The sequence below is a fragment of the Girardinichthys multiradiatus genome, chromosome 23 (assembly GCF_021462225.1).
Source record: "Girardinichthys multiradiatus isolate DD_20200921_A chromosome 23, DD_fGirMul_XY1, whole genome shotgun sequence".
NCBI classification, from domain to species: Eukaryota; Metazoa; Chordata; class Actinopteri; order Cyprinodontiformes; family Goodeidae; genus Girardinichthys; species Girardinichthys multiradiatus.
This window is the reverse complement of record NC_061815.1, coordinates 43,101,872-43,117,972: the sequence shown is the minus strand read 5'-3', so window position 1 is coordinate 43,117,972 and position 16,101 is coordinate 43,101,872. Positions and strand designations below refer to the sequence as shown.

At 39.2% G+C, this 16,101-nt stretch overlaps 1 protein-coding gene across 1 annotated transcript in view; it reads left to right on the top strand.

Annotated features, from left to right (window-relative positions):
* arhgef37 (Rho guanine nucleotide exchange factor (GEF) 37) overlaps positions 1 to 16,101 on the top strand; it is a 35,168-nt gene that overhangs the window by 7,272 nt on the left and 11,795 nt on the right. Inside the window, 10 exon segments of the mRNA XM_047354052.1 lie at positions 1,927 to 2,056; positions 2,575 to 2,722; positions 2,817 to 3,016; positions 4,242 to 4,372; positions 8,912 to 9,016; positions 10,039 to 10,152; positions 10,357 to 10,526; positions 12,888 to 13,035; positions 13,141 to 13,269; positions 15,816 to 16,011. Coding sequence (XP_047210008.1) covers positions 1,927 to 2,056; positions 2,575 to 2,722; positions 2,817 to 3,016; positions 4,242 to 4,372; positions 8,912 to 9,016; positions 10,039 to 10,152; positions 10,357 to 10,526; positions 12,888 to 13,035; positions 13,141 to 13,269; positions 15,816 to 16,011 — 1,471 coding nt within the window.

The following is a 16,101-nucleotide window of genomic DNA, read 5'->3' as shown; positions in this document are numbered from 1 at the left end:
CGATAGCGGCCTTTAGCTCATCCAGAGTGTTGGGTCTTGAGTCTCTCAACGTTCTCTTCACAATATCCCACAGATTCTCTATGGGGTTCAGGTCAGGAGAGTTGGCAGGCCAATTGAGCACAGTGATACCATGGTCAGTAAACCATTTACCAGTGGTTTTGGCACTGTGAGCAGGTGCCAGGTCGTGCTGAAAAATGAAATCTTCATCTCCATAAAGCTTTTCAGCAGATGGAAGCATGAAGTGCTCCAAAATCTCCTGATAGCTAGCTGCATTGACCCTGCCCTTGATAAAACACAGTGGACCAACACCAGCAGCTGACACGGCACCCCAGACCATCACTGACTGTGGGTACTTGACACTGGACTTCTGGCATTTTGGCATTTCCTTCTCCCCAGTCTTCCTCCAGACTCTGGCATCTTGATTTCCGAATGACATGCAGAATTTGCTTTCATCCGAAAAAAGTACTTTGGACCACTGAGCAACAGTCCAGTGCTGCTTCTCTGTAGCCCAGGTCAGGCGCTTCTGCCGCTGTTTCTGGTTCAAAAGTAGCTTGACCTGGGGAATGCGGCACCTGTAGCCCATTTCCTGCACACGCCTGTGCACGATGGCTCTGGATGTTTCTACTCCAGACTCAGTCCACTGCTTCCACAGGTCCCCCAAGATCTGGAATCAGCCCTTCTCCACAATCTTCCTCAGGGTCCGGTCACCTCTTCTCGTTGTGCAGCGTTTTCTGCCACACTTTTTCCTTCCCACTGACTTCCCACTGAGGTGCCTTGATACAGCACTCTGGGAACAGCCTATTCGTTCAGATATTTCTTTCTGTGTCTTACCCTCTTGCTTGAGGGTGTCAATAGTGGCCTTCTGGACAGCAGTCAGGTCGGCAGTCTTACCCATGATTGGGGTTTTGAGTGATGAACCAGTCTGGGAGTTTTAAAGGCCTCAGGAATCTTTTGCAGGTGTTTAGAGTTAACTTGTTGATTCAGATGATTAGGTTCATAGCTCGTTTAGAGACCCTTTTAATGATATGCTAATTTTGTGAGATAGGAATTTTGGGTTTTCATGAGCTGTATGCCAAAATCATCCGTATTAAGACAATAAAAGACCTGAAATATTTCAGTTAGTGTGCAATGAATCTAAAATATATGAATGTTAAATTTTCATCATGACATTGTGGAAAATAATGAACTTTATCACAATATGCTAATATTTTGAGAAGGACCTGTATTCTAACAAAAATCCCAATTTACATTTGATTTTCAACCATATCTCAATTTATCTTCATAACTGTACAAAAGATATTAAAGTGTCATATCTAGTATGTACAAAAATGCAGTTAGGGAATAATAATTAATGACTATTTATTTTACATTAAATTAATACTTCTGACATCATTGAGTGTCAATATTCAAGGAGGCATGTATTTGTTTTTTAGGTAAACCATGTCTCTGGTTAATTTTGAAAGCTTTCACTAAGTTGGCTGAGGGATTTTTTATTTTCAGTATAGGTTGTAATATGGATGAAGTGCATTTCTAAGCTTCTTAATGTTTCAGTGAGGGCCATTGGAGCCATAACCCAAATGAGTTGTCCAAAGTCAAAGGGCACTCACTAGCTGCATTTCCATTGACCATCAAATTGTAATTAGGAAAAACAATTTGGAAAAAACTCTTTTCGCTAAAAGGTTTTTGAGAAGGACCTGTATATTGCTATGTAAAGGTAAGTATCACCAGGTTTTTAAAGATGTGCAGAGGAGAGGTGCAGGATACAAACTGGGTCCATGCAACAAAGAGGAATATTTGTGGCTTTAATATTTTAGTACTTTTAACCTTAGAGATGTATGTGCATCTGTATTTTACATTTCGGGAGCATAGAGAAGTTAATAAGCATGTATGCGTTTTTTAATTGTTTTCATTTCATATGCACCAAAGCCTCCTCCACCCGACTTGGACAGTATGTTCCTCTACATAGAGGAGGTGATGGACGTGTCAAGCCGCCTCCTCAGCTTGTTGGACCAGAAGCAGCTCATGCCTGACAACCCAGACTTTCTAGAAAACCTCTGTAAGTCATCCAAGCCTTTATTATTGACTAATCTGTTCACATTACAGTGAGACTGTTCTTAATTGTTATGATTTTTTCATTTCTAGATCAACTGTGTTAGTGCTACTTGTTTACTGGAGACAAATCTTTATACATGATTGTTGCTTGATGTGTGGTTTTTGGGTTAATGGGAAAGTATTAGAGTAAGCACCTTCACTGTCAGTGAGAATATAGTCCCCCAAGATTTACTGTGTCATCTCAGCTGCTACTGAATTAGTTTGTAAAATCCTCTTTTGCACCACTTAGAGATCTTCTCCTATACCGTTTTACAAGATCAGAGCATACAGAAGGTTGCTAGTAGAGAGCTGTAAATAACATCCTCTCATGAGATGTCTTTTTTCTGTACCAGTTCTTCTTATACATGTTAAAAACGTTGTTTACAGATTATATGACCTCATCCTTCAGCTTTGTCTTTGTCCTTATTGTGATTCTTGTATGTTAAGTAGTAACATACATACGCACCTTTTTTTTCTTGGCAGGTGTTTCATTCCTCGGCCTCTCCTCAGACATTGAAGCAGCATACAAAGAATACCTGTGGAACTACAACCATATCTCGTTAGTGGAGAACAGCTACAAACAGAAGGAGGCACTTTGGAATGACATTATTCAAATCATAAAGTCATCAGCGTGAGTTTCAGATATTTTAGTTGGCATGTAATAGTGTTTGTTTGCTTTATTATTGTGTCAAAGGTTAGATAATCTTTCTTTTTTTCCTCCCCAGCCCTGAAGTCAATGCCACCTCTCTAAGTTTCTTCTTGGTGATGCCTGTGCAGCGGATTGCCCGGTATCCTCTCCTCCTGCAGACCATCCAGAAGCACACTGACCCCTCTCACCCAGCGTACGCCCTCCTGGAGCAGGCTGCTCACACCTCCGTCGCCTTAAACTGTCGTATCAACGAGTATAAACGCTTCCGAGAAGTCGGTAAGACAGTTACGGCCTGGATTGTCAAAATAAAGACATACAGAGTATTTCAAAATTATTCATAGCCCTTGAAATTTTCTAATTTTGTCCCTTTACACCCACAAACTTCAGAGTATTTGAAAGGACCTTAATGTGATAGACCAACACAAAGTAGCAAACAATTGATATATTTTAACTTATTCTTCTCTGCCAGATAGCTCAGGTCCAGTGAGATTAGATAAAGATATATGTGAACAGCAATTTTTCATTCTTGCTACATTCTAAATTGGATTTAGGTCTGGACTTTGACTGAGCCATTGTAACAGATGAATATGGTTTAATTTATATCAGCGATCTTCAGCGTCAGTCCTAGCTGATGTAATGCTTTTTTTTAGATGCTTCCCTTTTTCTTAACACCTGATTCAAATGACTGTCATTAGTAGCTCTTTGGAGAACCTGTTGAAATGCTTAGAAGGTAACTCAGCTAGTTTGCTGGAGAAAGGACATATCTAAAACCTGTTAGACACTGGCCCTTAAGGACTGGTGTTGGACGCCTCTGATCTAATCCTTTCATGTTGTTCTGGTTGTACCTCTGGCTCAGTTCTTTGTGGCTATGTTAGTTTTTTGCCATATAGTGTTTTGCATGTAGGTTAAAAAGTTCAGTTTTGCTCTCATCTCATCTGATCAGAGCACCTTCTTGCACATGTCTACTGTGTCCCCTACATGGCTTATGGGAATTTTCATGGCTTTCTTCTTGTCACTCTTCAATAAAAGCCAGATTTGACTGGTCTGCGCTATTCCTTGATCTTTATGATGCTGTTTCCGGTCATTAATGTTACAATTCTGAAGCCTTCACAGAAAAGCCTTTTTATACAGAGATCAAATCGAACACAGGTGGATTCTGTTAGTTGACTTCTGATGACAATTGAATGCACTAGATTTTATTTAATGGTATCTGAGTAAAAGAGGCTGAATACAAATGCTCCCTTCATAATAATGTACTATTTCGTGTTTTCTATCACATAAAATCCCAATAAAATACATTGATATTTGTATTTGTTACATGACAAAATGCAAAGACATTCAAGAGGTATGGATACTTTTGTGATGTACTGTAAACTGGAGAAAAAAGTAGAATGAATAATTAGTCTAGTTTCGTTTGAAACGTTTAGGAAAGATGCAGTGATAATAAAAGATGAAGTTCACTTTAGTCTAGGACTGAGACCTTGTTTCTAATATTTTGTAGCTGATAAATACAAGAAGACGGAAAACCTGACCATCATTGACAAGATCAACCGGCTTAACACACACAGCATTGCAAAGAAGACTGCAAGGTTCAGTCAGCACATTAAACATGAAACTGGAATGGCACCAAAGGTAGGAACCGACCAACATCAATTACAGTCCCACATTAGGTACTAGAGAGAGGAGCTAAACTCACAAGGATGAATGAAGCAACCCAAGAGAGGGATATTTCCAGAGCAAATGGCCTCTAAGCAGTAAAATACCTCTATCTGTACACACCTTATCTGTAGCTGCACCTCAGTAGTTAATGATCCACAGGAAAAAGATAATAACTGAACTGTTGTTGAACCAACTTAACCCGGGTTGACTGTTTACTAGTTTATACCTTTTCATCTTATTTACATTTAGTAAGTAAACCTTATTTACAGTGCCTTGCGAAAGTATTCAGCCCCCTTGAACCTTTCAACCTTTTGCCACATTTCAGGTTTCAAACATAAAGATATAAAATTCAATTTTTTTGTGAAGAATCAACAACATGTGGGACACAATCGTGAAGTGGAATGAAATTTATTGGATGTGTCAAACATTTTTAACAAATAAAAAACTGAAAAGTGGGGCGTGCAATATTATTCAGCCCCTTTACTTTCAGTGCAGCAAACTCATTCCAGAAGTTCAGTGAGGATCTCTGAATGATCCAATGTTATCCCAAATGACTGATGATGATAAATAGAATCCACCTGTGTGTAATCAAGTCTCCGTATAAATGCACCTGCTCTGTGATAGTCTCAGGGTTCTGTTCAAAGTGCAGAGAGCATCATGAAGACCAAGGAACACACCAGGCAGGTCCGAGATACTGTTGTGGAGAAGTTTAAAGCCCGATTTGGATACAAAAAAATTTCCCAAGCTTTAAACATCCCAAGGAGCACTGTGCAAGCAATCATATTGAAATGGAAGGAGTATCAGACCACTGCAAATCTACCAAGTCAAAGTCCAGACCTGAATCCAATTGAGAATCTGTGGAAAGAGCTGAAGACTGCTGTTCACGAACGCTCTCCATCCAACCTCACTGAGCTCCAGCTGTTTTGTAAGGAAGAATGGGCAAGAATTTCAGTCTCTCGATGTTCAAAACTGATAGAGACAAACCCCAAGCGACTTGCAGCTGTAATTGCAGCAAAGGGTGGTGCTACAAAGTATTAACGCAAGGGGGCCAAATAATATTGCACGCTCCACTTTTCAGTTTTTTATTTGTTAAAAAAGTTTGACACATCCAATAAATTTCATTCCACTTCACGATTGTGTCCCACTTGTTGTTGATTCTTCACATTAGAATTTTATATCTTTATGTTTGAAGCTTGAAATGTGGCAAGAAGTTGACAAGTTCAAGGGGCCCGAGTACTTTCACAAGGCACTGTATATAACACATATCACAGGTCAGAAACCACAAAGTGCTTTACAATACAAACAGAGATAACAACACAGAAGATTAAACATAAAAATAATCTAAAACAGCATTATATTAACATCATACACCCTAAAACTAGTTAAAAACCAGTCTAAGTGAACTGGGTTTACACCTGTGAGGGGTTGTCACAGAGCCACTGTTGGATACTACTAAAACAGTTTATCAAGGAAGACAACTTTGAATATTCACTCAGCTTCAAGGAACAGCAGAGCTGAATATCATCATATATTTCTCATTTAGCTCACTAATTTACATCTGAGTTGACTTTTAGGGATGTAACTGCAGTATATTAAAAATCAATCAAGGAAGATCGGCTTCGTAATGTTTTGCAGAGCAACCTTAAAGGGAAAGGAAAGGCCAGTTGATGTTTCCACGACCAAGGTATTTGTGGAGACATTAGTTATCACATACACCCTGTAGTTGGAAATATATGTTGGGAGATATATTTACAAAGCAGAGTTACAAAACTACTCCTGGCTAGCATGCTTATGTGGAAACTAAAGTCTTAATGATTGATTTTAAGTTTTGTAACATTCAATCTTGTCATATATCTATAACTAAAAGATCTAATGACTATTGATTATTAGTCACAAACCTGAAGCCAGTGCACACTGGAAGCAATACTAGACAACCCATTTAAATAGTTAATTAGCTGTAAGTATGGCTTGAATGTGTGATATTTATCTCTGCATGATCAAAAAATCATGTCTACACATAGAAGACGAGGAACTTCATGGAATGAGAGATCTTATGCAAAGAATAAAAACAGGCTTTGCGTATGGTCATAAGCAAAGAAAAAGCTTATAGTCTGTTTCCAACCGTGCTGTTGTTATAATGAATGAATAGTACATATGTTGGTCAGGTATATGTACGCATCCAAACTAATTTATACATTGATGTAATTAAAAGGCTTCCCGTTAATATAAACGTTAATTAATTGATCCCTGGATGTTGCTTTTATGGCAATGTGGGTAAATGGCTCCAGTTACATCAGAGTAAGATGCCACAGACGTTATTGGCCTTCCAGCTCCATCTGCAAAGCCAGCGTTGCTATAGGAACCACCGTATGATCAGCAGCTGTATGGGAACAGGCAGTGCACAGCCCCTCCCTGTGTCACTCTACAAGCCTGTCCACAGCTCAGGACACGGGTCCAACAGGATTGTCCTTGAAAACCTAAAGCAGCTGATGAGCTCTCTTCACACTGCAACATTATGCATGCGTTGTTGTGTGAAAAGGCGACGTCAGTTTCCTTTATTTTCTCTTTCACTTTGCACTGTCAAAATGAGGTGAGATCCTTCCATGTATCCATGCAGAAATTAATTAAACCCTCATAATTAGATCAATGACATATACAGCAGTAAATGTTGAGTCTGGGGGGCCCATTTGGTGTATGTTTTAATTCTTCTTTCTTTTGCAGAAGTGTATCACTATGATTGAGTTTAACAACAATCACATATGATGAAATGAGAGCCTAATCTTTATTGTATCAAATAAATAATGATCATATTACATGGATAAGATGTCATGAAACAGTAAAATGAGTATATCTTCGCACTCTGGAACCGAGAACTGAAGAGGCCTGTATTTAGTCACACATTAACTGTGACTGTCTTATTTTTTCAGAAGTAGAAAACTACAAGTATAATCAAAGAAAAATGTATGATGATTTTCTATTTTTCTACAATTATTAAATGTAATGAAGAGGGGTAATGTTAATCAATTGTGATGTATGAATAAAAATAAGGTGATGCTTTTTTTTTAGCTGTAACTGGTGTGAGAGCAAGAAGCAGAGAAATACTGTGTTAGAAAGCTTGAGGCTGAGCAGATAAGGAGGGCACCATGGCCTGGGAGCCAGAGGCGGCAGAGTCATAACAGTAGGACAGGAGGGGCAGAGGAGAGCCAGCTTCACAGGAACTGGGCATGGATGGAAGGTCAACGAGCAAGCTCAAGTCATAACAAGCATGGGAGCAAGAAACGAGAAGCCAGGTGCACGCTGTTTTTCGTCAGTCTGAAGTTCGAACAACAGGCAAAAGTCATGGCACCAGGACGGGAGCGGGAGTCGTGAAGGCCGAAAAACAGATGGAAGTCATAACACAGGGATCCAGCTACGGGCTGTTTACGACTCTGTCTACGGAGGCTGGGAGACAGCACCAAAAAGTAACGATGACCGCATAACTCAATGATGGGAAAGCTTGCCTAGCAACAGGGGATGAGCAGTGAGGCTATCTGCAATATAAAAACTGTGCCAAAAAAAAAAAAAACGGGGTTGTTTCCTCGCAGAAGACCAGCGAACAAGATCGGACGGAGAAAGAAGCTACAGATGAATTGAAAGACCGGAGACGCAGTGCCGCTGACAAATTCTGCATTATAGAGAGGATCAACCCGTGTGCCCTGAGAAGAGCTGCAACTCAAAATTGAGAATCTGAATTTCATCTGTTGCATTGTTACCAAGACAACTGAAGTGAACTTGGTCAGTGAACAACTGATTGCTCTACGTTTCAGGCTACTGGAAGTCCTGAACCAACCTCAATTACACCTCAATGGTTTGCTTCAACTATTCAGCCTCTGGAAGCTACCAACTTTTGAAACATATGCCAACAAAGTTTCTGTTTTTTGAATTTTTAAATAAAAAAATCTTTTTCTTTTTTCAACTTGACCATTGAAATCCTGAGCATCAGCGCCTGTCCACTTGTCCTTATTTTGGGGTTTTTCGTTAGTCGTAAAAAGTCTTGTTGCCTGGTTCCAAATGATTTTAGGAGGTTTTTATAGGTTGCCTTAAGCCAAACTTGTTAAAACAATGCCCTTGGGACTTGTACCGAGCCTCTAAAATCAACCTAACCCATATACCAATTGCAAGTTGTAAAATTTCCCGTCACCAGCTTAAACAGATTTTCCAGTAAACCTGCTTAGTAAGACCTTTCAGGTTTAGGGAAGTCCAGACCCGTTGGATGGAGAGCTGGATTGAGCAATCCCCTTAGAAATAGGGAAGTAGGAGGGAGGGGTTAGGTCATTGGACAACGAAAACACATTAATTAATATCCATGCAGATTTTTGTTTGTAAACACTGTTTGTAAATGAAGTCCTAGATTATTTTTATCAAGTGCTGGTACATAAAAATCTGAAATGGAATGAGGGTGTCCTTTTTGTTGCCAATTACAGTATTACTGTGCACATTTTAGTGTTTTTCTTCTTGTGCATTATGTTCTAGCTGGTGGATGAAGAATTTGATGCCCTTGAAGGTTTCTTTAACATTCTGGAATACGGGATCCTGGTGCTTCTGGAGAATGTGGAAACGTATCTGCTCCACCTGCAGGTATTTTTATAATAAAAAACAAATAAACTGTAATTACGTTTCAGCTCTAACCTCATGTTCTTCATAAGAAAAAAAGGTAATTATCATAATGAGAGACATTGAGTCATAAAGCTTCACATATTAGTCACACCTTTTGCCTTTCTTACAGTGGATCCTGGGCATAATAAACATGCTATTATCTGTCTGGTATGTTGTTTGCCCTTGACCAAATCTAGCTGCCAGATAGAAACTGAATGTAGAACATGTGTTTCTTTGTTTACAGTCACACTCCAGGGTCATCAGATTCCAAACACATAATCTACTTATCTTCTTGCAGACTGCTTCATCTCATTTCTGACTCGCCATTTGAGACATACTTGTTTGAAAACTCCTCACAGGTTGCTTTACATTTGAAAAATGTTCTTTCTTTATAACTACACGTAACGTCTGATTTTTTCCACCGCTTCAATTTCTCAAATGTGATAAATAGAAAAGATCTTTATAGACCTGTTGCTGATCAAGGAAATACTGTGGTTCCGTGGTGACAGAGTGCCACATATTCATTTCTGCAGCTCAAACTGGGCCGGCTGATTCACATACAGGAACTTTCCAGTCCAGTAGTGGTGGCTGGAGAAGTTGGATATAAATGAACATTTCTTTGCTGCTGTTTGAGTCACACTGAGTAATCCCAGGAACTCATTTGAGGTCGAACATGAGACCCTGTGTTTTCAAGTCTAAAATCATTCTCAAAGTAGTTTCTTTCCTAATCTTTTCCTACCTCTTTTTAGCCTTTCTTGTATAACATCTTCTCAATGCTTTAGCTATTCATTTAGAGTCTCTGTCATTATCTGTTGCCTGTATTTTACCACAAATATTATTTAAAGACTAATTCATTATTACTTTCAAAGTCTTTCTTCTCTCTTCCCTCAAACAGACCCCTTACTGTATGTTGGTTCAGCAACTAAACAAACATAATTGAATAAACCAGGAATCTTTTTAAACATCTAAAACAACCAATTTAATGCTTACTTGTTGGTCTACAGAGGTTCTTGGAATGTAAGACAGAGGAGTTTGACTTTGACATGGATGGTGAAAAGACCCCTATTTGCTACAAGGAGATCAATACTGCACTCAGACAGTGGATCCTTCCAATGTTTGTAAGTCAAATCTGTTACGGTTTCAAGTAAACTAGCTGAAAACTAAGAGAAATCAAATCCTAAAATATAAAAAATTCTAAATTAAATAAAGTGAATTATACTGCATAAACAATCCATTCTAAAAGTTGTAATTATTTGATACTTTAAAAAAGAGGTTTTCTAATGTTTGCCATCAACTTATACTCCTGCCAATCTGTCTTCCAGGATAAAAGGATGAAGGCTCTAATTTACAAGCCTCTCTGTGAACTCCGTGACCTCCTGGTGGGCCCAAAGAACCTGATAAAAAAGAGACTCCACAAACTGCTCGACTATGAAGTGATAGAAGGCAAATCCAAACTGAGTTATGAGGAACAGGCTGTGGCCAATGCTTACAAGTAATGACCGACAAATAAAATAGAGTTAATGTTCCAGCTCTTAGCTGCAAATACTATAATGTTTTGCAGCTAAAGTAAATTCAGATTTGGCTAAATTGTAAATGATGACAAAAAGACAGAACCAATCAAGCTTAGAGTAAAAGTCACATTTTCTTACAGAAATATGGCATTCAGAAGCCTTGTTGCTATACAGTTCCTTCTCAAAATATTAGCATATTGTGATAAAGTTCATTATTTTCCATAATGTAATGATGAAAATTTAACATTCATATATTTTAGATTCATTGCACACTAACTGAAATATTTCAGGTCTTTTATTGTCTTAATACGGATGATTGTGGCATACAGCTCATGAAAACACAAAATTCCTATCTCACAAAATTAGCATATTTCATCCGACCAATAAAAGAAAAGTGTTTTTAATACAAAAAACGTCAACCTTCAAATAATCATGTACAGTTATGCACTCAATACCTGGTCGGGAATCCTTTTGCAGAAATGACTGCTTCAATGCGGCGTGGCATGGAGGCAATCAGCCTGTGGCACTGCTGAGGTCTTATGGAGGCCCAGGATGCTTCGATAGCGGCCTTTAGCTCATCCAGAGTGTTGGGTCTTGAGTCTCTCAACGTTCTCTTCACAATATCCCACAGATTCTCTATGGGGTTCAGGTCAGGAGAGTTGGCAGGCCAATTGAGCACAGTGATACCATGGTCAGTAAACCATTTACCAGTGGTTTTGGCACTGTGAGCAGGTGCCAGGTCGTGCTGAAAAATGAAATCTTCATCTCCATAAAGCTTTTCAGCAGATGGAAGCATGAAGTGCTCCAAAATCTCCTGATAGCTAGCTGCATTGACCCTGCCCTTGATAAAACACAGTGGACCAACACCAGCAGCTGACACAGCACCCCAGACCATCACTGACTGTGGGTACTTGACACTGGACTTCTGGCATTTTGGCATTTCCTTCTCCCCAGTCTTCCTCCAGACTCTGGCACCTTGATTTCCGAATGACATGCAGAATTTGCTTTCATCTGAAAAAAGTACTTTGGACCACTGAGCAACAGTCCAGTGCTGCTTCTCTGTAGCCCAGGTCAGGCGCTTCTGCCGCAGTTTCTGGTTCAAAAGTGGCTTGACCTGGGGAATGCGGCACCTGTAGCCCATTTCCTGCACACGCCTGTGCACGGTGGCTCTGGATGTTTCTACTCCAGACTCAGTCCACTGCTTCTGCAGGTCCCCCAAGGTCTGGAATCGGCCCTTCTCCACAATCTTCCTCAGGGTCCGGTCACCTCTTCTCATTGTGCAGCGTTTTCTGCCACACTTTTTCCTTCCCACAGACTTCCCACTGAGGGGCCTTGATACAGCACTCTGGGAACAGCCTATTCGTTCAGAAATTTCTTTCTGTGTCTTACCCTCTTGCTTGAGGGTGTCAATAGTGGCCTTCTGGACAGCAGTCAGGTCGGCAGTCTTACCCATGATTGGGGTTTTGAGTGATGAACCAGGCTGGGAGTTTTAAAGGCCTCAGGAATCTTTTAAGACAATAAAAGACCTGAAATATTTCAGTTAGTGTGCAATGAATCTAAAATATATAAATGTTAAATTTTCATCATGACATTATGGAAAATAATGAACTTTATCACAATATGCTAATATTTTGAGAAGGACTTGTATTGTGGGAAGAAACTATACAGATATTGGATTCAGTCTAAAACATATGTATTGTTGGAATTTACAACATCAAATTTTCCCCTTTTCTCAGTTTTGCTAAGCACTTAGGGTTGACACACAGCTGAACCAGATATTTACATAAATGACAGAGAAACTTTATTGTCACTCAATTTATTGTCTGATTCAATCAGACTACACCTCTGCTGTTTGAGGTCAGCTAGGATCACCAAAATTATGTCTGTTTGCTAAATGCCAGAATACCGATCAAGACCATTTTTACTTGCATTTCGTTACTGTTTGGTAGGATTGTCTTTTAAAATATGACTTTCCAATGAAGTTCATTGTGTCTGTATACAATATAGTCTTTAGGTTCTTTTGTTATTAGACACAACTTTTTTTGTCTCTTACATGTTTCGTCAGAGACTTCCGTCTTCATCAGAGGTTCACTAGATGGTAAGTGATGTGTCAAAATAAGCTGTTATTCCCTGAGCCGTGTCAGTCTGTCAATGTAATGAAACCATCTAGTGACACCTCTGATGAAGACGGAGGTCTCAGTCGAAACATGTTATATTTGTCCTCAAAGAAAAAAAAAAAAAGTGTCTAATAACGAAAGAACCGAAAGACTAGATGTGACTTTTGGGTATCCTCCCTCAAGCTTCTCTCAAGAATTTGCTGGATTTTCCCTCCTCCCTTTCAGGACAATTAACACTTTGCTCCTCAATGAGCTTCCTCGCTTCAATGGCTTAGCTCTGCAGATGATCTGGAGTATGCTTGGGACGTTCAGCTGCTTGCATAGAGACCTTGCTGCAGACATGGAGCAGCTGTTTCAAAGCTTTGCACAGCAGGTACAAGCTTCCACTGTAAAAGCTAACACTGTTAATTAAACAAATATTTGATACTATGTGTAACTCTTTTCAACAATGATCTGTTCTCCATCTGTTTCCATGCAGCTCCCTCACAGCACTTGCCACCCTAAGGAGTTCCTGGAGTGGGTGGAGAATGCAGTGCTTGAAGGAGTGAGGAAGTTGGAGATTTTATGCCAAAGTGTGGAGGAAACCCTTAATGCTCCAGTTGTCCAGGTTGAGTTGGATTCATGTGTTTTACTCAACGACTTTCTCAGTTGTTGGCAAAGAGCATTAGATTTTTTTGGTGACTATTAGCATATTCAGGCTAATACTGCTTGGAAACATAACAGCTTCTCCAAAACAGCTGAAACATAAAATGTGGTCAGAACACTACATCCACTCCTCATGGGTATGAATGGCACATTTATTTTTTGGAGGTTATGGGAAGTATTTTAACTTGACATGGTCAAGGTCTACGAACCTCTGGTTAGTGATCAAGATTGCCTACAGAGGAAAGTTTCTAATCTCACTATAAGAGCACACATAGCTTTGACCAATACTCGGAACAATGGGAAAGTCTAAGAAACTTGGTCAAGATCTAAGAAGGTGGATTGTAGATTTGCTCATGTTGGTAAAATCTTTTAGCGCCTATTCTCTAAAATTGCAGGTTTCAAGATAATCAGTTCATAAAGTAAGCAAATCTCCCTCTTCAAATGAAAAAACACTGGTTAGGGTGATCAGGAACAAGCCAGTAACTAAACATAGTGGCAGCAGCCTCATTATAATGGGCTGTATCACTGCCAGAGTAAAGGTGCATGGTAGAACGTAGATGGACTGAAAATGAAGAACTTCTTCCAAATTTGATAATTCAGTGGCTAGATGGGCTAAACCAAGGGACTCGGTTAGATTGAGCAGGGAATGCTGAAAGATTTTACACCTTGATTTGGTTTGACACACATTTCCATTTTACAACGCTGAGCAGAACCTGGAGAGACGGTCATGCAGTTTCAGCAGCTGCTGATTGCGGGCACTATCATATAAAGCTGACCAATATGAGCAGCAAGCAAATTGGGCAAATTGTTTTAACATTTAAAAACAGATCTTTCTTTAATTAGTATTTGTAAGAATTTAAGTTCATCAACAAATGTATTTCTAGACGGGAATGAGTTTTTTTTTTAAATATGTGCAAATGCAAATCAAGGGAGAATTATGTGTAAAATAGCTGACATGTGCATTGTGGATATCAAGAATGTGATTCTGGATCTCTGAAATGTTGATTTTTACTTGGGAAAATTGCTTAATGGATATTTGGTTTATGGATTCTACCTGATTATTAAATGTTAAAACAACTTCATTAGCTAGTCTGTGAGCAATCAGCCTTTCCCCCTGTACCTGGAACAAATAAAGCAGTACAGAAAGAAAGGTAGAAAGTACGATATGCTACTATGATTACATAGCCACCAAGATTTCCAGGTCATATACTAGTCTGTAAACCAAGTATGATACCACACCTTCTCTGTGGGTCACTGGTTGGTCCATTTACTTACACACTAAAAGCAAACTGCACCAATGGTTCTGATCCAAGTGAACCGAGACTCAAAGACCAGAATTCGCTTATTTGGTCTGCAGCAAAGTTCAGATGAGATTTAAATCCTAAGCAAAACCGACTATCTGATGACAGACTGTGGTCCACTTGAAGTGGACTAAATAGCTCTAGTGTTCATGTGCATCATACATGTGCATCATACATGTGCATCATACATGTGCATCATACATAAGGAAATGTATCCAAATCCAAGTTGTTATAAATATGTGGGTCTGTTTGTATAATAATGAGTTGATTAGAGAAATTCTTCAATTCAAAATGTGCAGCCATTTTTTGTTTTAGATAACTGCTCTTACATAATCATTCCAAGCTGCAAAGCTTGATTTGAAAAAAAAAAAAAAAACAAATCTTTAAAATCTCAAAATGAATGACATCCATGCCTTTGATGAGTGTATGTAAACTTCTGAACACAACTGTACAGATATTTCGTTTTGCTACCAAGCTGGCATCAGTCATGCCCTTTATACTGGAACATCTATTTGTGAACTGAAGTAAAGGAGTAGCAGCTGCAGCCATCACTTCAGATTATTTTTATCTGGCACCAAAAGAAGCTCGAAGCTTCAAAGCACAACTCTCTTGTACTGTATGTGATAATTACCGTACACACTTTCCTTAAAGTAAGCAGCCAAAAAAATCAACCTTTATTTAGTCACAACTTCCTGCTCTACTATTCTTTCATCATACTCATTTAAACTTGTCAAACAAGTTACATATAAATACCTTCTTAGAGTGGAATGTACGCTCACGTGATGTTTTGTTTGGAGCTTAAGGAAATATACTTTGAAAAAAAAATATTTGCGCTTGCTGTCAAACACGTTTTGCCTAAAGAATTTGTCAAGTCATAGAGCATTCGGAACATTAATATCTGTAACGTTAGGTCATTCATGTGAAAATATGACTCATCGATGTGGATGAAAACAGTCTCTACGTGCTCCTTGTTGTCCTGCAGCTTTATCAATGACATCTAGCCTTTCATTTGCTCACAGATAGTTTTACAGATGGATCTGTTGTCAGTACTGCTAAAAAAACACATGTATTAGGAACTAATATATTTAAATATTTGAAACTGCCTGAAACATAGGTATATGTTGGTTCACTCACTTCATTTCTAATTTATATTTTGCTTCATTTTTTTATTAATTCTTGTCTGTGTGTGTTTTTGTCTTTCTTTCAGCCTGTGAGCCCGTCCTTTCAGCGCCGTCTGAAGCACCTAACAGATAAGCACGGCTCCGGTAAGATCTTCCAGGTGACAAACACTGTGGTGGGCACCCGGGACTTTGACCTGAACCTGACTAAAGGGGAGTTGGTGGCCATCATCAGCGAGACCGACACCCGCGGAGACAAACGGAGATGGCTAGTTGATGCCGGAGGTTAGAACAGTTTTTCCATTAAAAAACTCCTTCACCAGCTTATCTGTTCTGCACAGAGACAGAAAAAATGTTATTTTGTTCATGGTTTTG